Source organism: Caenorhabditis remanei, chromosome X (genome assembly GCF_010183535.1).
Source record: "Caenorhabditis remanei strain PX506 chromosome X, whole genome shotgun sequence".
NCBI classification, from domain to species: Eukaryota; Metazoa; Nematoda; class Chromadorea; order Rhabditida; family Rhabditidae; genus Caenorhabditis; species Caenorhabditis remanei.
The window spans coordinates 770,773-796,292 of NC_071333.1; the positions used below are offsets into that span (position 1 = coordinate 770,773).

Genomic DNA, 25,520 nt, shown 5'->3' on the forward strand with positions numbered 1-25,520 from the left:
TCGTCCATAAATAATAATCTGAAATGGCGAAGCGGAAACAATATTCCTAGTATAGTGTGGTCAAATAAATACATTGGACCACCACGTGTAAACGTTGCGTTATCAGTGCATTCTTATACTTTATAACAGACTTTTGATCATGGTAAATATGCAAAGTACAATAGAAAAAGTTTCAATCGGCAGAGATGAAGTATTGGCAAATGGAGTAATTCGAATTGACGGGTACAAATGGACAATCATCAAGTTACAACTTTCTCTCCCAACGTTCAAGTTCAAATATCAAATTTGAATCCAAGAATGTTCGAGAATAAGAGAAAAATGTGACTAGTCTTACTGAGCAAGTACCCAACATTTCATATTACTTTCCATCACCGAAAAATATAATTTAGAGAAGTTGTCTAGTGCTTGTATCGGTGTACGCCGAGCCATAAGCGTGATAAGAAGTTGTGCGAAGACCTGTTGCAGGAGTTTCAATGACCACGTGACTTTGAGCTGTCGTACGTAAATGCTCCGCGTTTTCCATAAGTTTCCGGTAGTGTGTGATTTCATTTCGGAGGTTCTGAGAATGTCAATGAATTTTTTCAGGAGTTTTGTTGTTATAACAAACTCACAATTTGATTCTCAACAAGTTTGTCAAGTTCCACAGAGAGTTTCGTGCATTCTTCTCTCATTTTTATGACCGAATTCTCCTTCTCTGTTAATGTGAACTCGAATATTCTCAGATTTTCCTTATCTTGATAATGCATGTCATCAATTCTCTTCAGAAGTTGTTGGTTCTGAAAACAATAACCGTTGTAAGTGAGAAAGTTATGTTTATGCTTACTGTAGTTTCTGCATCTGACAGTTTTCCACGGAACTCATTGACAATTGAACGGATACGCAGGATTTCTTCCTAAAATTAAAAACTTCAAACACAGTTTTTTAATATCATTATTACCCTGGCCAGGTTCTGATTCAAACTAAATGTTTCAGATCCCTTCTTAATCTCCAACGTCTTCTTATGATACCATTCCTCCCATGTCTTTCTAGTAGCCCGTGAATCCTTCTCAAACCTATCACGAATCTCTTTCATAGCTGCGTGAAGCTCTTTATGGAAGTACTCTCTATTCTTATCTGTTGTATCCCGTCTGGCCTTGTTGATTTCTTCTCGAATAGCAATCTCGTGTTGAGTAATACTTCCATTGAGACGTTTCACGAGTTCTTGAGCGGCGGAAGTGTGCTTAGTGCGCTCTTTGTCTCTAAGAGCATGAACGCGCTTGATTTCACTTCGAAGACGAGAAATTTCAGTGTTGATATGACTTTTTTCTTCTTCACAATCTGATGTAAGGCGCTTGAGGTAAGCGTTCTGAAATTTTAAAAAAATGGTCGAAGTGTGTTGAGTATGAAACATACCTCAGCCTCGAGATCTGACAGTTTTTTCATCTGACTCTTTTTATCCTCCCTCATCTTCACTCTCAGCTCGAATGAACTAGTCAGACTGAAAAACGTAAATGTTTATATTGTTGAAACAAATTCTGCTACACTAACTTCTTTTTAGCTGCAATGACTTCTGGTTCCAGTTTTCGAATGCTCTGTTCAGCGGTGGAGATCTTCGCTTTGTTCTCTCGGACCAGCGTAGCCAGTGACTAAATACAAAAACTCGAATGACTGAAATATTCATGTAAAAATCTCACATTTTTCTCAGATTCAAAGTAAACTCCAATACGTCCAGCATGGGTTTGGGCTGCATGACGGAAAACGCCGATGTCATTTTCAAGAACACGGTTTTGAGCTTCCAGGAAACGAACCTGAAAAAAACGAAACAACTTATATTTTGAAAACAAAAAAGTGTTTTTAGAGTGTCTTCTACTACTCTAATAATCATAGTCAACATTTATCCGGGTTGTACAAAAATGTTTACTCCAAAAACTGACATGGCATTTTTACTTCCTTCAGTAAACACCCTCAACTGTCCTGTCGCTACTCCAAAATTATGTTTAATCAGCATTTCTGCTGAATCACTCCGAAATTTTGGGAAATGATGATGTTATATGACTGTAAGTTCTTACCTTTTCCACATATCTTGCCAGTCTATTATTCAAATCTGCAATTTCAATCTTCTCTCTGTCACGATTATCTCGAATAATTGCGGCTGCATTTTGAGCGTATGCTGAGAGTGATCCACTACTGGTGATTCCAGTTGGGAGATTTGTTCTTCCACTTTCAATGATCCTAGCAAGAGCTGGATGATTGGTCAAACGTTTCGGGTTAAGCGGGTCGGTCATGTTAATTATCTGTAAGGATTAGTATCAAAAGAAATGAAATATTGAGTGATTGTAGCATTGACAATGTGCGGGAAGACAAAATGATGATAATAGTTGTAAAAATAAATAAATGTTGTATAGCAACACAAGAAGACAGTCTGAAACAATCAAAACGTATCTAACTGAGAATGCAGATGGGCGTTATCAACTGTTCTCTTTTCCTCTTATCATGTTTGTTGCGTTTGGAGGTTTGGATGGCAGAGCGCTAATTTTCATGCTCTTTGAATGGAATGTTACTCTCATTTTGTATACAAACGAATGAGTCATAAAACTTAACCTTATTGGAATATTTGGCATTATCAGAATAATGATTCACATGGAATTAAAGAAATTATGCGTAGGAAGTACATATTTCATATTTCTTTGTGAAAATGTTTATACTCGAAAAATTCAACATGGAAGAATTTTATCACAACACTTGTGAATACTTTGTTATCAAATTTTTTGTTCTATAATAGATTAGAGAAGTTGTTTTGGTGATTCCATTCCAAAATTCTGAAGATTGTAGAGCTGCTTGATAATGTTCCCGTTTCCAGAAGACAGTGGCTCGGTTCTCTGATTTGCAGCACCATTATTAGCGCCAGCAAGATTCTTGTTTTCTGCAAACCAACAAATAAAAGATGATAAAAAACAAAACCTACCGAAACCATCAAATTGAAGTTTATTGTTCATGTCTTTCATCAAAAGTTTGAACTTTTGGTCGTAGAACCCGACAATCATCTTTTTTGTGGATGGAGTATTCAAAGGAGGGAAATGGTCAATTGGCACTTCGAAAATCATTTTCGAAAAAAAACCAAACAGATGCAAATATGTTTCTTCTAGAACCCCATCCCTTAAATATATGTTTCACGGAAGTTACGTAGGCATACTACGTCACAATCCATTCAAATAATATGATACTGAGAACTTTCATTTTGTGGATGGGTTTGGTTCGTTGAAGTCTTTAGAAATCAGGTTTTTGGAATTTGAAGTCATAAAATAACGAGGGACAGTAATGAGTTCCAGGTTTGTCAGAATTTCAGGCAACTGTGAGTCACTGAACGAACAGTAGTCATTCTCCACGTGATAATGTATAAAAGAGTTGTTAACAAGTAGAATTAAAAAATAGTTTCGTTGACTTTATATAAGCGGTTTCATCAGCATTTTTCATGACATGAAAATTTTAATTCGTAACAGTAAATTCAGAACATACATTTTTATATTCTCACTGCAATTTATTATAACTTAACATTTTTGTTAATTCCCCCAAAGATTTTGTTTTGATTTTTCCTTTTTATGCAATTAATGCTAATTTAACTACCTAAAAAGTCCAAATATTAGATTTTCTCCACTATCTTGGTTACCAGCCGAAAATTTTTTTAGTAGCAAAAAATCAGTAGCAAAACCGTAAAATTTACTATATTTATGATTTGTTTCAGAACTAGCACGAGTGTTTTTGGATAGTGTTCACACAGGAAGTTTGTGTGAAATCTATAAAAACTCTTTCAATAGCTCTGAAAATTTTTTGTACACCTTCTGTATTTGAAACCGTTTTCGTTTCATATGACTCTTCACAACCAAACTTAATCAACTATTCACATTTCTCCATTCAAATTCGAGAATATAAGATTTATTAGTGTTGACGGATTATATTTACATGCTATATTTTTGTTTAACATTCACTCAATATATAGATATTTTCAGAAATGTATACTATGACGGTTTTAAAACAGGTGGTGTTAAAAAGCTAGACGGGAGTTGGGAAAAGTCACTGAGAAAAGGATGACATTGCGAATCTTTAGAAAATACCTGTGAACTAGCGACTAAACATTTGAGATATTCGATTTGAGAAGAGGGGACCAAAAGCGAAAGCGAAAGTGAAAGAGAGAAAAAAGAAACATTTGAAACTGTAGGCGAAATGCAGGGCTTTGACTAGAAGACATTTGATACAGAAGTTAGTTAAAGGATGTTCGAGTAATTAGATCGTATTTTTGAGGGAAGGACTAGATGAGCAGTTTTTGAATAGATAGCGAGGAATGGTACGAATTAAAGATAATTTAAACAGACATGCAAATTTTATCGTTGGAATGATGAGTTGATCGCTGACTTCATGAACAAGATCTTAATCAGGGGAAACGTCGACACCGAGTTTTGCGTAATCATGCATCTGAAACCCTTGGAATCGATTCTCAAGGTCGTTCAGAATTGCGTCCATGTAGTCGAAGGCTCTAAAAAATCTTGATCTTTTGAGATTACAAATGTTTTTTGAACGGATTTGAAACCACAAAAAAACCGCTAATCCCCGTTTTGTATTTTAAAATGTCTTTGCCGGATTAGTGACTAGTCACGTTTGTTCAGACTACTCTTTCTAAACTACCGTATGCAATCTGTCCCATGAGCACTCAAATACCCCCACTAACGAGTTAATCTTGAGCTCCAACCAGACAGGGCACTGTGATACGATAGGACGCTCTGGGTATGCATCTCCGAATCCTTTTCCAAACGAAACCTTGACACAGCAGTACTTGACAAGAGAGTCGGTGGTTACACGAGCTTCCTGAAATTACACAATTATAAAACTTGACTTGAAGCTGATAGGTTACCCTTTGAATAGCAATAAGAGGTATCCGGTGGTAAACCTCGAACATCGGATTGCGGTTGCCGTTTTGTTGCAAGTATAATCTGGCCATTTGTTTCGAGTACAATCGGTCTCTGATAATCTGCTTTACTCTTGTAAAGCCGAATACTTTGACTTTAGCATGTCCATAGAGTTTATGAACTTTGTTGACTCGAATGCCTGGACATTGATCATCAAGATAACCAGAAGTGACGAAGATTGGGAGTCTCATGTTGTTTTGGAGCCAAACACTTCCATCGGTCTTGTATGAGAAGCGGATTCCATCAATCATTGCTTTACTGAAATTGAAAACATCACAATATTATTCTCCATTTCTAATGATTTACCGAATTTTGAATGCCATTGTACTTCTGGATGGGTTTTGAATGAGACCGAGGCTCAGCCGTTGTTCCGAGATGATGAATCCGCTATCTATATGGAAGTTTCCTCTGTAGCATTCTCTCTCGATGTAGCAATCTCCCTCTTCGTAGTAGCTAACAACTCCCCAACGAACATCTGAAAACACTCACATTAGGAACTGCATGCAAATAATGAATGCATACTATCATCAGGAAGTGTGTAAAGCAGTGAAAACCAACCTGGTGCGACCGGCGGCTCTTTTCCAGACATACACAGCGATTCGTGGGTTACTCTGAATAATAATTTGAATGAATGTACACAAGCACGGCGGCTTACTTCACGACAAAGTTGGCCAAGTCGGAGTACGGTGCCTCTGCAGCTGGACGGTCTTCGTCTTCGTCTTCAACAGCTTCCTCTCCTCGTGGTAACGGCCTGTATTTGTAGCTTCCAACACCCAGAATGTCTTTATCGACCATCTGGAATATCAAAAATTGCAGAATGAAAGTATTGTAAAAAATAAAATATATATAAAAAATCTTTTGTTCTTTTATGTTGCTTGTCTTTTTTGTTGCAGGATGAGTGATGGGAAATGGTTGCAAAAAGTTAAAAGTTGAGACTAAGAAATGGCAATGAAATGATATTGGTTAATAATAAAATGAAGACAAGAACACTTAATCGTGAAAAAGATCAAAGAAGGAAAGACGTTTTTCATTTATATTGCAATTCAATTACAACCTATTTTAACCTCTTCCGAATAGAGAAATTTATGAACTACAGGGTGGCTAATAAGTATACAACGCCACTAATTCTTGGATATTCGGCGGGAAAACGCTTGAATCAACAAAAAAGCGTTATGAATAGTTGGAATGTTCAAAATAGATTTAGTATACAAAAAGAATTCGAAGTTGGATACTTTGCCTTTGATACAGGCCATCAGACGTGAGACGCAAAAATCGCCTGTGCGCCGCGTATCGGGCGTGATCTGGACTTATGATAAACATTTTATTATTGAACCTTTTTCCAACCGTCAAAAGCAGAAACTTTTGTTATCAAAAGGTGATAGTAGGTCCCCTTAACGTTACCAGGCCTATGACCACCTTTTTTCTAAAACTGTGATGGTCTGGGCCGCGGTGATATCTTACGGTAGAACTTCGTTAGTTTTCATTTTAAAAAATGCGAAAATCAACTCGGGGTCTTCCAAAACTTGGTTTTGAAGGATGTTTTGTTCCTCTGTACAGCTCAAAAATCTACTGGACGCTTTTTCATTTTTCAACAAGATTGGGCTACCTCCCACAGTTCCAAATCAACAAAATTCATCATCTCTCTCATTTTCCTGGCTTCTGGAATAACGACTTTAGGCCTTCCTCGTCGGCGGATCTGAGTCCGATGGATTTCATCGTATGGGAATATTTGAAGAGCAAGTTCTCAGGAATCTCCTACAACATGGCCGTTGTTCTCAAGACCGTCCTTCAGAAGATATGGGACGAAGTCGACGTCGACTACCTGCGGCGCACAGGCGATTTTGGCGTCTTACGTCTGATGGCCTGTATCAAAGGCAAAGTATCCAACTTCGAATTATTTTTGTATACTAAATCTATTTTGAACATTCCAACTATTCATAACGCTTTTTGGTTGATTCAAGCGTTTTCCCGCCGAATATCCAAGAATTAGTGGCGTTGTATACTTATTAGCCACCCTGTACAACCTAGTTTTGCATTTACCAAAACAAGTGTTCTTATAGTAACCTACTCCCCTCAATAGATTTCATTACAGTAACTCACTTAGAAAAAAGTTACTGTACCGTGACCCACTGCTTAGACCAAGCCAATTAAAATTAACTTACCCGAACAAAATTTGGATTGGACGATTCATCAGGTCTTGCATCTTCCTCTGACGCATCGAAGAACCGTTCAGTGAATGTCTGAAGTCCAAAAATCAGTTGAAACATTTCTTACGATATGTGTCTTACCTCTCTACAGTACGTTCTGAACTTGCTCAATGGAATAAAGAACCTGGGTGTCCAATCGGCTGAAACAGACATTTTTGAATTAATCTCAGAAATAAATCCAGAATTTGTTCTTATATGCAAGCTCAACCGACTATACGAAACTAATCATACTTTATGGGTTCTAGACTTTTGATTGATTTATTCAAGTTGTCTAGGGGCATTTTCATTTTCTCAGAATGTTGTCTCGCCAGTATTAAAAACGGCTGGAAAAGACATACTCCCCGGCGGTTTTGTGAATGTGCTCATTTTTATTTTGTTTCTCGGAAACATTTTCCCTATGGTATATATCCTTAATCAATTAAAACTTCCGACTATAGCCATAATACTACTGTAATAGCCCCACCCCATTCGCCTCATCCCTTCTATTCTTACCCATTAAAGCTGGGCCGTCGTACGGCAAAATTGACATCATCCTTAAAGTGTATCTCACTATACAATTTCTGCTTCTCGGTAAGATTATATTTATATTTCTAGATCAAGAAATCGTATGAACTTTAACTAGTCTGCCAGACTTTGTATTGCTCCTCCCCCTTTCTTATAATCTTCGAAGTCTTATATTTCACGAGCTCACGAAAGAACCAGTTATAATTATAGATGCACTTGGTTTTTGAACTCACCTGGCAAAGGTTGGTTTGTCTCTTGAGCGACTTGATCATCTGGACGAAAAGCTTGCAAATTGTAAACTTGGAAAAAATCAGGAGGCCAAATATTCCCATCAGGATCTTGGTACATTTCTTGATCCTGGTTAGGGGGCGGATGTGCTTGCGAAGGAAAGTGATGATTCGCCCCAGAAGTGGAAGGGATGTCCATGGGAAAATGGTAGTTTGTTGGATGTTGTGGAAAAGGAGTGTGCGACATCGAGGGATCCGGAGTGATCGATGGCATATGACTCGCGGAAAACTGCGCCATGGGGTCGTAATGGCCATTCATAGCAACCGAATATGGAGGTGGGTGCTCGTAGGCATAGCTTGTAGCGACACTATGAGGAGGCATTGCAGATCCAATACTTGACGGCGTCATCGGAGTCAGAGGAATCATTGAGTTCATTGGGTTCATGTGATCCATCTGGCTAACTGATGTCATGGGTTGCTGCATTTGATGATGTTGAATGGTCCCATTGCTCAAATCATGGTAAATTGGTTGCATTGTTTGTTGTGCTGTCGGATGTGGAGTCATTGAATGTGGAATCTGATGATGTTGCTGCATCTGATGAAGTTGTGGCACTTGATGGTGTTGTGGAATTGAGGGAAGGTGTTGTTGAATTTGTTGCGGCATATGATGATTATACTGGGTAGGAGGCAACTGGTGTGGCTGGATCTGATGGACAGGAATCGAATTGTGTGGTGGCATGTGATGCTGAACAGGAGGCATTTGAGGATGCTGTGGATTCATCGGGAGCGATGGAATTGGATGTTGCGGGATCGTTGGTGGCAATGTTGGTGGCCTTATATTCATTCGAGACATTTCATCTGCCGAAGGACGCCCGTTTGGATGGTACCGTTGACTAGGGGTGTGTGTTGATGACATCTCTCTGCTGTCGTGACTCTCTCGCTGTCCAACTATCATAGTTCCTATCACTATTTCATAGTGATAAGGATTCACACATACCTGGAATCAGAAAACGATGGTTTGAAGTTTTTGTAATATAGTTTTGTTTAGAATTGGATGATAAACGGGCGGGTGTGAGTAGTGAAAAGCAGCGTAGGGGCAGGGGAAGGCGGGGGGTTTCGTACGCGAATTGGTGTCTGTTTTGATGCCTCGGTGTTTGCACTACCGGCGTCATGTTCTACGACAAATGATCACTAATTTTTTTTGACTAGAACAAAAGAAATCAAACGCAGCATTGAATCACATGTGATAACACAAAGAAAAATTTTGTTTGATTCTAATAGTACAAGTTTTTGTTCAATTGATACTATTAATGTTTCGATTCAAGTGATCAATTTTTTCAAAACTCGTCATAACTTAGAATTTGCTAGAAACTACATACCTGGCTAGACCTAACTGTTTCCCTTCTTACTCGTACACCTTTTCTATTTTACATACTCACTTCACTCACCGCATCAGTTTTCATTTCAAACGCGTGCTTGCAATGATCAACGTGACGCGTTTCGTTTTTCGTCATCTCCGAGAATCTCCACAGTTTCCCATAAACAACGTGTGGGAATCCTTTCCGTCCATGAACCTGTAACCGTCCGTCAAGCGTTCTTGGAATTGTTATGCAACCAGTGTATTTTGTGCCTTTTGTATGTACCACGTCGATAAGATTCTGGAGATCGTGTTTTTTGTCCTTTAGTTTCTTGACAAGAGATTCACATGCCTAAAATAAATAGAATAGTCTTTTGAAAACGCTTGTTGTCATATAAAATTTGCAGTTTGGTTTCAATAAAGAATTTTTAGAATGCCTATCGAATCGAAAATGATCGATTTGATTCAGAGACCTAGGAAAAGTCATCATTTTTCTTACTTCTAGAAGAAACTGAACTCAATTATCTCTTCTTTAGACACTTTTTATGTTATTAGCGCTTACGTAGGCACTGTTGAACAGCATTCCCAACCTTTTTCCCTTTACGGCCTGAACATTTGTTGTTAGAAACCAAAACTATTGAGAAAACTGAAATACAGCCTGTGCTGGACAAGTTTTGACAAATTTTAATTCCAAGTTCTGTTTTCGAGGTCTCCGGTTGGACGTGTACTGCGAATTTTTGTCAAAACTTACTTTTTGATCGAACTCTCTATCTGGATTGAGCCTGACCAAGTTAAGAGATAATCTGTTCCGCTTCGTTCGGTATGCATTGATTTGTTGTAGCTCATTTTCTTTTAGCTGAATAACCATTTTTCATTGAGAATCACTTAATTATGACGCATACCGTTCTATTATACATTAAAAATTCCACTATTTTATTAGGCGGAGAACTAGCATCCGGTACATCTAATTTTTTCCTGTACTCCTCGGGGTTGTTCTTTCCATACTTTAACACATCCAAATCGTGTTCCGTCATTATTGTGTTTTTGGTATCGACTGAAAATATTGTTTTTTAGATGGTTATCTTTCTTAGACAGGCAGTGAACGCGAACTTATCAATAATTTTTTTGCGAATTTCCATTTTTTTCTGTAGAAGCATTGAAAATATTTTATCATTGTTCCGCACGTGATGTGCACTGTCTAACATAAACAACTTTGCATGTATGAAAATACGAATTTCGCGCAAGTGTTACTAGCCATCGTTGATGCTACTCATAGGAACTGTAATTAAAAAAAAAAAACATACAGAGATCTGGATCCGGATAAGACACTCCTTCTTCCGGTTCCTCCTCGTTACATTCTGGGTCTAGAAACGGAGACATCTGCTCCACTTTAACGCCGTTCCTATTCACGACTTTTGTGGATGTGCTCACTGGTGACATCAGCGGGGTCTGATCATCGATAACTGAATAAAAAACATTATGAAATCTGAGAAAATTTAAGCGGAAACTTTTTTCCCCTAAAATTTTCGACAATTTGGCAACATTTCTCTTATCAGTTGTAAAGTGTTTACAAAAACCGTGAAACTGGAGACGATTTGAATTTGAGTTCTGTCAATTCTGAGTTGTTTATTTTCCTATTCAAATTTTTAAATTTTTACTTTTTAATTTTTTTTTCACTTCAAAAAGCAACATTTCAATAACCCCTGCACTAGAATTTCTAGGCATGCTAAGCTTTTCAAATAACACTTTTTCGGCCCATTCCCTCATTTTAAATTGTACCTTCAACTTTTGGAGTGACGAGTTTCAAGCCGCTGAAAGGCAGTGATAGGTTTGTACTATCTCGTGGAGAATCATTCTCCGCTTTGCCAAGCAATTTGGATAGATCTGAAGCTGCTTAATTGCCTATTCATACAAAAAGCGACCACATTTACTAAAAACCAAACACTAATAGGAATGTACCAATCACCAAACACAATACCAACATTTTCAATTCTTGACCAGTATCAAATCTTACCTTGTGGAGTACTAGAAGCTAGCGAAAGTGGGAAAGTAGTAGCTTCCCCACGTAAGCTTCTTTCGTAAGCTTCTATATCTGGAATGTCTTCGAATCCGTTTTGTTGAACACCCTGTTTTGACCCATAAACTGGCCCAACATTTGCAGTACTGGTACCCGGTTGTCCAAATGTATATTGTGGAGGAGGGACTGAACCGGGGTAACCTGAAAGAAAAATTTACAGAAAGAATGTTTTTTGAACGTTTCTATTTTTTCTTTAACACTTTCTGTTACTATATGTGGTCAGTGTATTTGTTTTTTGTCACTGTATTTTTACAGTGTACTTGATTTTTGACATTGTATTTTGTCAGTGTATTTGTTTTTTGTCACTGTATTTTGTCAGTGTATTTGTTTTTTGTCACTGTATTTTGTCAGTGTATTTGTTTTTTGTCACTGTATTTTGTCAGTGTATTTGTTTTTGTTTGTCATTTTATCAAAAGTGTGGTCAGTGCACGTAGCATTTTGGCCATTAAGATTGTCAGTGTAGATAATTTATACACGTTATAATAAAGAAGGCGCACTATCAATTAGGATCGAAAAACTCACCATTCAAATGTTGACGCTCAGTCATCATGCGTTCCTCGTGCTTGATTTTTATTACCTATAAATTGAAAAGTATTACAGACTAACACGGAAACTGGGAAAAAGAAAAAGAAAGCTGTGCAATGTGTCGAAGACAGGTAATATAATACAGGTACAACAATACGGGATGAACAATAAAACGCAAAAAACTTTTCCATAAAAAGGAACTTTTCTCCCTTGTTTTCTTTTCTTTTGTTTACAAAGTAGATCGTGTTTTATCTTATTTTTAGAAGGCTCTCGAAAAAACAACAAAGAATGTCAAGATTTTATTGGATTTTCTTATACTTTGTCGCACGAAAAACTGCACATTTCCCATTTCTCTCACACGCTATTTATTGTTTTTTCTTTTTTCACCTGCAAGTTATGAGATATCACGGCACGCAAGAAAGACGTGATAAGAAAACGAAAACAAAAAAGAGATTAGAAAGGATATAAATTTGTTAGTATTAAGAATAATCTCAGGCTTCGCTAAATCGGGATTTTCTATCTCCTGACGAATCAAAAAAAGAAAAAAAGAAAAAAGTCGTTTTTTCTTCAAAAGATGTTACTCCGAACCACTACTCGTTATTCGCTAGGTTTTTGCTACTCTCTGCGCATACAAACACGTATCTCTCTTCCTCTAAAACCGCGCACGTGAATCTATGTCTCTTGCTCTTATGCGCTATCTTTCAAATATAACGGTGGCTGTGCCAAGAATCGATAACTTGAGCAGCGGACGACTCCGCGTGAGGTGGCCATTCGAATATAATGAGCCAATCTAGTTATATTCCGAAAAGTGAACAGCTGATGCACGCGCAGTGTAATCAGATACCTTTGTTCTGACCTCGGGCCGTAAAAAGTGAAGTCCAATTGTTTTCGAGTTGCATCGCGGCAAAGTGTAATGTCTAGAGATTATTACTAAATTTAATAGTTTGCGGAGTATTGTAAAAATCAAATTTAGTGTAACACATGTTTGCAAAACGGACAAACATTAATATTTTGAAACTCATCAAAAAGAAAACACGAGGACCTATCAGAAGTATGTAATCTCGATCAAATTTGCTATCTAAATACACCAAATGACCCCTCTAATCGACGATAGTAAGTGTACTCGTCAAATATTGACACGAGTCGGTTTGGTGCACCCAACTAAAACCAATTTTCACTCAGGCCAAGTTAACTCTCAGTTTTGGTTGTTATTTTCATGAGAAAATCGTTAAAAGATTGTTATTTTTTTGACATAAGCTCCAGATTTTTAAGAAAAAATAATTCCAGAGAGAACAACTTAATGAGTCGTCAGAAAAAGTCAGAAACGTCGAGAGTACAAGGAACTACTGAACCCTAACTAATATTGTTAGTTTCTGAGTGGCAGATGTTTAACTATCGGAGCGAAAAACAACAGAAACACGACTTCGTTCAAAATTTCCCATTTTCCTGAAACATCTGCAAACATTAAGCACTACAGTACACCAAACAACAAATATCAGAAACGTTAAAAGATAGTTCTCTGCAGAAATACCTATTTCCATCTCATAATTGTTTGCAAACATTCAACCTTGAAAGGTGAGTAGTAATCTTTCATCTCATCTTGTTTACTCCTGATACAAGTACACCTCGTGCACTGTTTGGAGGTTTTTCACTCCCAGATACTTTTCTTGTCTTCCAAAATTTCGTCCAGACAGTTGCTCGAACAATTGTCTGATACTCTCATTTAGTGGGCTGGTATTTCTGGACATACCGTTATCAGAGGACATTTTTCTTGCCCCGACTAGTCTCATCACATCAAATCGTTTTTCGTCTTTCTCCGGAGAAATCAACGACGGACTGTACTGTTTTCTTTTTATGGCTTCTAATAATGTGTTGTTTTGACGATCCTTTTCAATGTCCCGTGCCATTGAATTAGCCCATTTCCGCCAATCGCACTTTCCTCATGCGATTTCTTATTCTATTTCCCGCATGTTTTCTAAAAGCACACCTTATTTAGTCCCACTTTTCTGAGGGTTAGACTCAAAGCAAAGAAAAGAGAGCCGCAGAGAAAAAGAAAAAAATTGTGACGAAATCTATCCCATTCTCAACGTCTCTTGTTTGCACAAACTATTTTCCGTTCTATGTTTGTCTGTCCGTTGTTATTCGCTTTTCTTTTGCGCGGCGCATCTCGTGACTCACTCTCGGTCTTTCCATCTTTTCCTCTTATTACTAGTCGTTGACCGAGCGTCAACGACACACACGCACACAACAACACATAAGAAAAAGAAGAGGAAGAAGAAGAGGAGTGGGGAGTAATAGGAGGAGGAGGGGGGAAGCGGCAGCATAAGAGGAGTGGTCGCTTTAGATGGAAAGAAACGATAAGTCGTTGGAGAAAAAAGATTATTAGTAGAAGAATTGTTTTGACGAGAGTATCCTATTAGAAGAGAGACAACAAGTCCCAAAACATTGTTGGTATCAGAAAAAAGTCAATTGATTCAAAATAGCTGGAAATATGTAATGTTCTATCACTCAATTTCAATGAAACAATCTATATTATTTTAATATTTTGTAATTCAAAACTGCTATGTTTTTTTTCTGCAAAGCAAAATCTCAAATTATAACCGTTTTCTTCTGTAAATAAAGATTCCTTTCTAACAATAGATTTGTAGAACTGCTAGAGTCCCCGATAGAAAGTATTAATTCTAAATTTAATTGAATTAGTTCGTTACACTGACTATATCCCACCTCACTTAAATATTGTATATAGGGAGAAGTATCTCAACAAAGTAGGGAAGACAATAAGGTTTGAAAACTCTGTTTTCGCTGGGTTGAAAAATGGTACTGTAACCCTACTTAGAAACATCTTTCTCCTAATTACTCAATTTCAGACTATTCAGAAGCTCTTTGGAAGTTACCAAATCTGAACTGAAGAAGCAACACAACCAACGGACAATCATTCCAAAAACCCGACGATGTACTCACCTTGTCTCTACGGCAATAAACTTTCTTGATCGCCATATTGCCTTCAACTGAAATCCTTTTCAGGCGATGATCAGCAACTCAAAAGCTAGCAAGAATGATACAGAAAGTGGGAAAAACGGAATACAATGCGATGGAATTGCAAAAAATTATGCAAAAATTCCAACACGAAGCTTTTCAATACAAAAATCAGTATGATTTGTGGTCTTAGCTATTCAAAAAAATCATTTCGTTTCATATGCAAAAAATATTTTTTGGAACACAATACATACAATAACCGAAATTCAGGTACACATTTTTGTACAGATTCAGTTTCACACTCACTATGGCCTGGTTTCTGGAATAAGAGGCGATAAACAAGAAAAGAAGAAGAAGGAATGAGGCATAAAGCACCTGATGTGGCTAATGAGTGAGCTTCTCACCTGACCCTCGTCTCGCCAATTAGAAGGAGGGGCTTTGTAATCTCGTTACCTAAGAGACGCCAAAGATGTTGTAATTTCACATTATAATCTACAAGCAGATGCTCATTTATATAATCTTTCGTACAGGAGAAAGGATGACCCACATCATGCGATTATGCAAGAAAGGAGAAATGAGAAGTGAACAGAAAAGCGTTTAGAAAAAGATTACAGAATAAGATACATGAAAAATAATTCAAATGGATTTCTTGAAAAAGAAAAGTAATGTCCTCTCGACCCGTATTCTTTGAAGGTTAGTAAGTTATTCTATTGTCTCGAGAAGAACAATCGCGATGACCTTTTGAGGGTTCGGAAAGACGATAGTATGGAATAGTTATTGGAGGATAGAAGGTCAACAAAACAGCGAAAACAACAGTATGAACTTAATTTGTTTTTTTTTTTTGGTTGGGGGAAAAGATGAACCTAATTACAAGGAATATTGTCAGTGAGATGAGAAGATGGTGGAAAAATAGGAATTCATTCTTGATAATTGAGTTACTAAAAACAGCTTATTTAATTACTCTGCTGTTTGCAAGTTTAACCATGATTGTGAAACACTGTGAATTTCAAAAGATTCACTCAAGAGAAGGATCAAATTTGAATAAAAATTATGAAGCATTTGCTCTTTTTTGTTATTTTTTCTCCTTATATTTAAATTAAAACAAAACACAAAACTTATTTAAACAGGAAAAAAAAACAAACAGAAATGGAACCAACACACAAAATGTATTGCGGTTATTTAGTTATCCAGGTTTTAAAACAATTTTATTGAAGCAAAAATTTGTCGAGTTAGAATATTGACAATTTATTGGTTCTTCAGATATGTAATGTTTTTGATGCTCAGATGAAACAATAATACTAAAACTTGTCATCAAAGTCAACTTAATCTTTTTCCAAATTTTTTATTCAAATGACAGAATTTTTCTCACAATGTCTTTTGAAACCTCACATTGTCTCAATTGCAAGTCGCCTTGATACCGTAAGAAATTTATTTTGCTCATTATTTCACTAATTACTCCTTCCAATTTGTTCAAATGCTCTCAATTCCATGTTCCCTTTTCACATCAACGACCCACATCTTCCACCTGCCAAACATCTCATTATTGGAAAACAAACGATTCCTTTCGGCGCGGTCCGACACGGCATCAGAGATTTATGCCAAAATTAATAATAGCCCACTGGTTTCGTTTCGTTCAGTGCCACACCCCTTTGTTTCCATAGCAACGATTGGAAGCTGAAAGAAAAAAGAATAGCAGCAAGTTGTCAGTTATCAAAGTGTCCTTGTTGCTGGTATGTTTGAGAAAGTGAAAGATGTACCTCTTCCGCAAGGAACTGTGTCACCATGGCCTTCCAATTTGGCAGTGTGCTGGCTCGACACAAGGAACATCACGTATGTCGCAGTTATTCAGTCTAACAATGTAAGTTCACTTTTTTTAAATGTAGATTAGAAAAAGTTTGGCTAGTATTTTTCTCAACAAGAAATGTATTCCAGATCATTGTGCTAGTTCTAATAATAAGTTCTAATAATAAGTTAGTTCTAATAATATTTTAGCCTTCGCGTGCCTGTTGTTAAAATCATTTAATTTTACCTTTGGGTTTCATCTCTATTAAATCACTCATCAGTTTTTGTCGGACTTCCAAGAATATTTTCCAATTTTTCATGTATTCCTAACTGTCTTAGCAAACTCGGTCAAGAAAGCATTCTTATTTCGTACTTCTGAAATTTGGGTTCATGTCCACTCGGGAACAATACTACCATCCATTTTTCCAGATTCATGTCGGAAACTGGGACAATAAAGCGGAAACAGAAGTCAGTTGGGATACTATTGTCACTTCCGAGCCGTCAACTCCAAACGAAAAAGTGATCGATGTGACTACGGTGATTTGCAAGTATCTATAATTTGAAAGACCCTTGAAATATTCAGGTTGGCTTGGTTCATCCAAACGCCAGAAACTTTCCCGTCGTAATCGTCGGCTCGGCACGATTTATTAACGTTTACGATGTGAAGAAGATAAGCCAGAAGCCATTGTTCTCAATTACGCTTGCATCTGCACTCAATGACCCAAAAACAGCTGTTGGAGGGGATGTCGCACCATACTGTAGAGGAATTTCGTGTAATGACAATGCTATTCTAGTTGGTATGTTTATCGTACTCAAATCTCTAGAGAATATAATATTTCACAATATAGGAACCCACACCGGCGAGATTGTTGTTATTATGTGCAATGGGGATTCCAACTTCACGACTCGTAAGAATTTGAAGGTATTGTTTTTGTAATATTGTATTTATCACAATGATATGAAAGTAAACATGAAGTACATTATATTATGTTTTCAGGAGCACCGTAGCGCTATTGCAGATATTGCTACATGTCGTTATGATGAGGTTACAGTAAGCGCAGATTCCAATGGAGAGTTAATCATCTGGCAGAAACCTGTAAAAGGAGTCAATTCCAGAGTTCTCACAAAGTAAGAATGAGTAGTTGAACTAGCAATATAGCTATTTTGAGCATATCAGATTTGTTTTCTCAAGTCAGCAGTTTCTCAGTACACTTTTGTTATCTTCTGTGTTGAAAAAGTCAAAAAACAATAATATTCATAATTTTCAGGCAACCGATAAATGTCATCAACGTTCTCCGAAAGCAGGTGATAGTCGGTACATTGAGAGGTCTTGTTCAATACTACTCAGTGCTCACCGGGGATCTGATGTGTGAGGCGAGTTATCAGATACCGTCCGGATAAGTCTCCACATTTTGAAATTATTGATCATAAGTCACATTGTGATTAGTGTGTTCTTAATTTCGGTCACTATAAATCAAATTTTGGTCAGTGTGTTTCAGAGTGTGTTACTATAAGAAATAATTTAGTCATTGTAAATGCAGATCTGCTTGTACCTAATAAGTTTGTCCCTTTAAAGTGATATCTGGAAAGTGGAAATCAGATTTAAGTAATTTTTGAGGAAAACTTCCACATTATATTTTTTCACAATATTTTCAGGTTAACGCTCACGCAAGACCAGTAAACAGTGTTTCTGTTGCTCCAGAAAGTGCATATGTGCTCACAGCTTCAGAAGATGGAACTTTCGTTGTATCCAAACTTCATACAAGAAAGCCGCACGCTTATCAGGTTCCTAGATTTCAGAAAGTAAAACTCCTAACTGAAAATCAGTTTTAGGTGGAGTACCGATTTTCCGATGCAGATGAGTACAGCATGATCATGGGGGCTCAATTCACTAATGGACGTGGTAGCGCTATTGCGACTGCTGCTTTCGACAACAACTGCCTGACTATGTACAAGATTGTCAAGAAGAGTAATGCAGCTCCTTCTACATCTGCCTCCTAATTTCCCCAATTTCTGATAAATTCAGCCATTTTTTAAAATCTTATTTCAGCAACTTGCTATTCATAAATTTGAGAACACTTGTTTGTGACTCCCTGAAAATTACAGGAATTTGTATTATCTTCTTTTTTCTGACCCACGTACCATTTGCTATAAATATATTATTTTGCCTAAATCGTAAAACACATCTTACTATACCAACGCCAAAACAAAATCGGCAACTCAAGGTCTTTTTTCTTTTTTCAGAATTCATTTCATTCAAAAACTGGAACCCGGGCAACCGGTGTTTGCTGATGCGACGTGACCTGCACTCTGCCTCTTTTTCTCTTTCTCTCTACAACACATTTGTTAGTGTTGTGCCATCGATTTTTGTTTCTGTCCTTTGAATTCGCCTTGTTTTAGGTTGTTTCTCTCTGCATAGTTCCAGAAACAACAGAAAAACAATCGAAAAACATTGAAAAAATCATTTTTTAACTAAAATCAATGAAAAGTTAGTCCTGAAACCATTTTTTTTTGTCGCAAAATAGGATTGTTGTTGTATTTTTATTTGTTCGTGAAAACAAAAAAACATGAAAAACAACTATTTTTCACTTTGTTTTTCCGATTGCTTTGAGTCAACACACAGTTAAAATACCTCATGGCCTAGAAACCTCCTATCGGCCTCCTTTCTCTTCCACCTCCTCTTTTTCGCCGAATAAAACGTGGATTTCTTTATATGCCGCTGTTTATCTCGTTCATCTTTCTTTTTTCACTTACAAGCATTTCACACGATTTTCCATAACTTATTTCTCAATTTTTAGTATTCTGCACAAATGAATGTCAACTGGAAGGAGGCAATACTTCAAGCGCAGAAAAAAATCGATCAAGTTCTGGACATTCGACCTGAAAGTGTTGAAGTAGAGGTTGAAGAAGAACCGGAACCACAAGAGGATGTAATCGACCAGAACTGCTCGTCACCCTCACAAAGTTCTGAGGTACTAGGGGATGATATAGTGATGTTGGAACCAGTTTTACCTCGTAAGTTCATGCTTTTAAAGAAATTTGTGAAAAAAGGGTTTATATTTAGCTTTTTTGAACAATCGATACATTGGTGATGATATTCAAACAATAATTTCCTCGGATATTGAACATTTGACAAGGTGGGAGTTTGATTTTTCAATTTTTCAGACAAAAATTAGCTTGCCAAGAACTTACGGGGCAAGTTTTGCTACTACGTGGCCTAGCACGGTTTTTCAAAATAAGAGACCTCACATTTTCCGAAAGTGTTGTTCTGTGAGTTTCGATATTTCCAAATAATTTGAAATTGTAAACAATTGTAATAGGATAATGATTTTTCCAGAGCATCTTCTCGAACCGCATCCCCAGAAAGATTGAAAGCACCGTCGGATTTCGAAAAAGTATGTCAGATTTGTGATGAAAGTGCAATTCAATCCTCTTATTTTCAGGAACTGTCAATTTCCCAAGTTAGTCCTGTGCCTGCATATGTGTCAACTTCAGCAGCAACCCCAGAAATTCCTTTACCAAACCCTGAGGACATTCTGAATCAAGCAATTAGTGGCCTACGGAAAGAACTGACAGAATACAAAAAAGCCAACCAGATACTGCAAAATAGTCATGCAAACATTGAGAGGGAGATGGAAGAGAATCGGTTTTCGCTGAATGAGAAAATGGTGAATATGTTGAATGAAGGTAGATCACATTTTGAGATTACCATTAATTCCATTTTATTTATTTCTAGAACGAGAGCATTTCAATCAGGAGATATCACAACTCAAGCTTACCTGTTCTCAAGCAGTCACAGAAAAAATGGAATTCGAAGAGAAGTATAGGAAGAGTGAGAACTACTGGTCACACACAAAGAAGACATTAGATTACTTTCGGAAACAGGTGAGACTTGGATTTTCAGCTAATTATTTTGACATTCTGGAAACTTTTAGATAGCACAAATGAAGAACAGCTTGCAAGAGACCGGCGAGACGTTTGCTTCGGATTTCGAAACATTTGGAGCGGAAATAAAACGAAACTTGGAGAACCAAAGGAGGAAAGAAAGCCAGCAGCGAGCTCCAAGAGTGATCAAAATCCCGTGTAACTGTGCAAAACTAGCGAAAGAAGATTCTGACTCAATTGTCAAACATGACGAAGCAACTCAGACAAATGTTAGTAACCCGACAAAAAATGTGAGTTACAAAAAACCGATCAAATGATATAAAGTGAGGAAAAACCATGTTTAGGACAGCAATGAATACGATAAAGATGAGAACATGGGCTCATCACCTTCTCACAAAGGAAACGGAAACGTCACAGATCTCCTTAGGATAATTGAACAGCTGGAAAATGAGAAAAGACATTTGCAGATACAAAGAAAGCATGACAAACGGGAAATTGAGGTGAGCTGATTACCTAATAACAGTTTGAACCAACTCGTTGGACATTAAATGGAACAGATTGCTTTTTTATACGTTTTGAAATCAATTTTTGTATGGGCAGGCCCCTAAATTTCTAAAAAATATGTCCATAAAACATATTTTGTCAAAACCCCCTATTTTTGACTTCTCAGAAACTCCAAGAGCAGTTGAATGAGACGTTGGTGATGCATGTGTGACAGGGCAAAATACGTTCCTGTCATTCTTTTATTATTCTGTTGTTCCTGCCAGCGCGCAGAATGATTTATCTCCAATGACCCCTCTTGTTTACACTTTCCACTATCTTTCCGTACGAACGGCCTTTTTCCTCACTTTATGCATACGCATCGGTCGGAGTAGGTTGCCTCTTGGCACCTCTCTTATACCGACTATTTATACTATTTAATAAATATGTTGCAACATATCAAAGTGTTAGAAGAAACACACCAAGACTAAAAGACAAGACAGGCGAGTCTTGATCCTTTTATATGGAGGTTCCTAAGAGTAGGATTTCAACTGATTCGCCTATAATCAGTAGTTATCCGTGAACTCTCGGTCAAGGATTCATATTCCTCGGTGCTCCCGAGTATTACCGCTACACCTGGGTACCGAACCGTCTATTTATTCCCTTCTGTTTTGCCGTTCTACTATTCCTATTTCTATTATTTGTAAGCCGATTTTCCGGAAGCTGATCTCCAATGCGGATGCTGTGATATCAACCGTCGGATGCTGACTTCTCAACTGGCAATCATAAGTTATGTTCTCATTAACAATTATCGAAAAGCTTGACCCACTGAGTAGTAGGCGTTACCCTAAAGAAATTATTCTAGTGTATTGTTAAGGCATCTCTACACCTAGGTAATTATCGAGTAGGATTAGTTTTGAGACCAATGGATTTTGAGTTGGGACCTCCGTCCATTGTTAACTTATGAATTGTATGGTAATCTTTTGAGAGTTACATTCCTAGTTTGATTTTCACTATTTTGTATTGTCGAGTTTCATTTGATTTTATTGTATCTCAGATTCTTAGTGTTTTGTCGTTGTCACTAATCGAGTTAGAGTATCAGTTATTGAGAGTGACTTTTTCCGACGTATTAGTTTATAAGTTTAGTGATAGAATATTAGTACATTGTGTTTATTCTTTTGGATGTTAAGGTTTTTCGTGTAACTATTTCTAACTAGATTTTTCATATCATTCCATGGGATATGAGACTTCAGGGACGAAGTAGCTATTCGAAAAGGAGGGAGAACCCGCAAAGCTTTGTTTTGTTATTGTTCTATTGTTATACTTTTTGGGGGGAAATGGTTCTAATTCGAATTTAAAATTCCATCAATCATTTTTGTGGTTCGAGGACGAACCATCTTTTCCTAAGAAGCGGGGATGTGACAGGGCAAAATACGTTCCTGTCATTCTTTTATTATTCTGTTGTTCCTGCCAGCGCGCAGAATGATTTATCTCCAATGACCCCTCTTGTTTACACTTTCCACTATCTTTCCGTACGAACGGCCTTTTTCCTCACTTTATGCATACGCATCGGTCGGAGTAGGTTGCCTCTTGGCACCTCTCTTATACCGACTATTTATACTATTTAATAAATATGTTGCAACATATCAAAGTGTTAGAAGAAACACACCAAGACTAAAAGACAAGACAGGCGAGTCTTGATCCTTTTATACATGGCGAGAAGATTGAACAACTCGATGAAATCATGGTGGACAATGAGGAGCTAAAGAGTATTCTGAAGCAGCAGGTTTGTTGTTTTTTGAGTTCGAGCAAAGAAACAACCTTTCTTTTTTCAGGCCCTGGCTCTCACCAACAATAGCTCCTAATTTGAAGAGGACATTAAACAAATTGAATAGTTGTAACACTTAGTTCTAACAAACTTGAGAGGTGTGATTCTAGATTAATGATTTCTGATTCTCAATGTATTTCTTTCTCTAATTTTCGAATTTGTGATTTGGGTGGTTGAATAAAACGGTTTGTTTTTTTATATTATTACAATGAAAGAGAAAGAAATTGTAAATTAAGAGAAAATGACTGCGGAAAGGAAAAAAAACGTTAAATTAATAAATCTGTCGATGATTTCTTGGGAAGTTCTGAGTTCGTAGCAGTTGGGAGGAATCAAGTGGGATCAGTTGACGTCGGAGTGATCGGATTGGAGAGAAGAGCGACTTCTGGATGGAGAGAGACCCTCTTGGTCCAAGTGCTTTCGTGTCAGGAATCCTCTGAAACTTTCACCATTTTGATGTAGTGAAATCTCTACAAACCTAATATGAGCCTGAATTTTGGTAGCAGCTTCAGTGTCCTCCTTCTTCATCTTATCAACATGCTTGCGAGTAAGAAATCCGCGGATTTCAGATTGGATTTTCGTTGCGGCTCTATCTTCCGGAGTATCCATTTCAATGGTGTAGCCTCCAACCGAGTGACGTCTGAAATAAAATCTGCTTGCACAAAAAAAATGTTGTGACTCACTTTTGGTCCTTCTTGTTGTCAGAGTCAAGTTTCTCCGACGATGTAGTTCTAGTAGCCATTCCGTACTTCTCCGGATGAGCACGGACCTAAAATTGAAATAAGAAACAGAAACTTGAAATTGGAAACTTACCAAGTGTCCCTTGAAGGCCGCTTGAATTTTTGTGGCAGCTGAATCCATTGGACTCGATGGACGCTCCACTTCAGCAAACTGGAATTATAATGAGACATCTTCTGAGATGAGAGAAGAGGAGGAGCAACATGGATTCATGTGATTTATGAAAAGAGTCTAATTTCACATTTCTTGTTTAGAATTAGCTATATTATAGCCATATAAGCAAAATTCAGGGTTTGTTAGAACTTCAGCAAATGCGAATGAACGGGAATCTTTTGTTTTGATTCAGGTTAGACTCTGAGACACCAAAGTCCATATACCCAAATTTATAGAAAAAAATGTCTAGAAATCAGAAGAGGTAGAATTTTCATGCCCTTTGTCGAAAGTGCTAGACAAAAACAAAAGTTTTCCCACAGCCCACGCTTTCCTTCCAATCTAAACAGAATAATACATATTCCGTCTCACATTGGGAAGTTATAGGAGGAAAAAATGAATAAAGATACCTCGCCCCTGAGAATATGAGAAGATGTACATAGATTCTCTGTGAAAACAACAGCAATCCAAGATTATCCCTGTATTTAGTCTTTGGATTAGATATTCCCCCAGACTGATACTATTGTTAAAAACAATACATCATATCAAAGCAATTCTGAAAACAAATCTGAAAAAGAAAACTATACCTTCTTCTGAAGATCAGCTCGGAAGACCTCGTAGGCAGCTGGGTCCTTCAAGATGTTGCGGTTTTCTGGAAAAATAATCATTTTTATTATTAACTTCATTTTGTAGAATGATGCACTAAATTTGAGGATTTTAGAATCACTAAACAAAATTTGCAGAATATACTATAACTTGCCTTTACGATGCTTCAGATACTCATCGAAAAACATGTGACCGAATTCAGCGACATCTGATGGCTGACTTCTGAGTACTTCACGCGCTAATGCCTCCAAAATTGGACGGAGGTCGTGAGGAACAAAACACTTGTTTTTAATGTCCATCGGCTGGAATGAAAAAATGTTTATTTGATAACTAGGTGACAAGGAAAATGAAAAATGAAGAAAATTTCAAAGGGGTGTTCGGATCACAAAGTGCACTTTGGGAGAGTGCAAAAGTGAAAGCGAGGAAAACGGAAACTCTGTGACGTCGAAGAACTAAAAAAGTAATTTCGTCTCCAGAAAGAGAAGGATGGCTCAAATGGAAGAAAAGAAAACGTTTGTCATGTTTAGTTGTTTTCTTTTGCTAAGCTCCCTTTCTAAAAAAAACGTCAAAGACAGCCGGAAATCTGGCTCCCATCGATTCTTTTTCTCATTGCTCGCTCTTTTGCGTGTCGAGAGGGGAACAGAACCTCTCTCTTTTCGAAAAAATAATTGAGAGCTCATTTGTGGATATGTGCATTGGGTGGAAAATGTGTATACTGGTTCGGTTTTTTGTAACGAACTACGAACTCTTGGGAAGGAAGGGGAACGAGTGGGATGAGAACTTTTATGGAACAAGGGAGAAATATCAAAAAAAGTGTCCAAAAATGAAGTTTTCAAGTATGTTTTATGAAGTACTCTGACCAAACATCTGGAGCAAAAAGTGAAATGTTTTCCAAAAATGTAACATTAGCAAGGATTAACATTAACAGTATAAAAACGTGTTACAATACTAAAGAGACTAAAAAGTTACAGTGACCAAATAGTCGCCACTGGAATTATGAATATCACACTTTTTTCATGATGCTGCTTAATGAGTGTCTATTCTCACTACCGTAGTCTATAAGACAAACAGAGACACTCATCCTGGGATACCTCGACGGATTTCAGGAGCAACCAACTTACGGGGGTCCAAAAAAGGAAAAGTTTGTAGGGAAACTTGGAGAGTCGAATATTTACAACTAGTTTATCGACTACTACACAAATTCAATGTGGGGGGGGGGGGGGCTGCCGTGTGAGGTAGGG

At 37.4% G+C, this 25,520-nt stretch overlaps 6 protein-coding genes across 6 annotated transcripts; 2 read left to right on the top strand and 4 right to left on the bottom strand.

Annotated features, from left to right (window-relative positions):
- Positions 1–385: 385 nt before the first annotated feature.
- GCK72_022210 (uncharacterized protein) lies at positions 386–2,264 on the bottom strand (the record flags this gene model as incomplete). The annotated part of the gene is made up of 8 exons (XM_053734707.1): positions 386–559; positions 612–776; positions 824–892; positions 938–1,345; positions 1,393–1,477; positions 1,528–1,625; positions 1,674–1,787; positions 2,049–2,264. 8 exons carry the CDS (start codon positions 2,262–2,264, stop codon positions 386–388), a joined length of 1,329 nt encoding a protein of 442 aa, XP_053578273.1.
- Positions 2,265–2,762: 498 nt separating this feature from the next.
- Positions 2,763–3,023, bottom strand: GCK72_022211 (uncharacterized protein; the record flags this gene model as incomplete). The annotated part of the gene is made up of 2 exons (XM_003106856.2): positions 2,763–2,902; positions 2,945–3,023. The coding sequence occupies 2 exons, from the start codon at positions 3,021–3,023 to the stop codon at positions 2,763–2,765; spliced, it is 219 nt and encodes a 72-aa protein (XP_003106904.2).
- A 1,381-nt stretch (positions 3,024–4,404) lies between these two features.
- GCK72_022212 (uncharacterized protein) lies at positions 4,405–11,862 on the bottom strand (the record flags this gene model as incomplete). Its single annotated transcript, XM_003106970.2, has 15 exons — positions 4,405–4,510; positions 4,703–4,839; positions 4,886–5,198; positions 5,247–5,415; positions 5,499–5,551; positions 5,596–5,735; positions 7,103–7,180; positions 7,229–7,287; positions 7,885–8,875; positions 9,327–9,587; positions 9,987–10,091; positions 10,138–10,289; positions 10,540–10,698; positions 11,250–11,453; positions 11,835–11,862. 15 exons carry the CDS (start codon positions 11,860–11,862, stop codon positions 4,405–4,407), a joined length of 2,955 nt encoding a protein of 984 aa, XP_003107018.2.
- Positions 11,863–16,545: 4,683 nt separating this feature from the next.
- On the top strand, positions 16,546–18,596 carry GCK72_022213 (uncharacterized protein; the record flags this gene model as incomplete). Its single annotated transcript, XM_053734708.1, has 8 exons — positions 16,546–16,671; positions 17,025–17,132; positions 17,179–17,392; positions 17,444–17,517; positions 17,593–17,723; positions 17,864–17,900; positions 18,252–18,380; positions 18,429–18,596. The coding sequence occupies 8 exons, from the start codon at positions 16,546–16,548 to the stop codon at positions 18,594–18,596; spliced, it is 987 nt and encodes a 328-aa protein (XP_053578274.1).
- Positions 18,597–19,405: 809 nt separating this feature from the next.
- On the top strand, positions 19,406–22,825 carry GCK72_022214 (uncharacterized protein; the record flags this gene model as incomplete). The annotated part of the gene is made up of 9 exons (XM_053734709.1): positions 19,406–19,610; positions 19,660–19,732; positions 19,933–19,990; positions 20,039–20,282; positions 20,332–20,480; positions 20,531–20,770; positions 20,825–20,980; positions 22,651–22,746; positions 22,796–22,825. 9 exons carry the CDS (start codon positions 19,406–19,408, stop codon positions 22,823–22,825), a joined length of 1,251 nt encoding a protein of 416 aa, XP_053578275.1.
- A 302-nt stretch (positions 22,826–23,127) lies between these two features.
- On the bottom strand, positions 23,128–24,578 carry GCK72_022215 (uncharacterized protein; the record flags this gene model as incomplete). The annotated part of the gene is made up of 6 exons (XM_053734710.1): positions 23,128–23,221; positions 23,264–23,425; positions 23,469–23,554; positions 23,599–23,676; positions 24,261–24,375; positions 24,424–24,578. The coding sequence occupies 6 exons, from the start codon at positions 24,576–24,578 to the stop codon at positions 23,128–23,130; spliced, it is 690 nt and encodes a 229-aa protein (XP_053578276.1).
- Between the last annotated feature and the right edge of the window lie 942 nt (positions 24,579–25,520).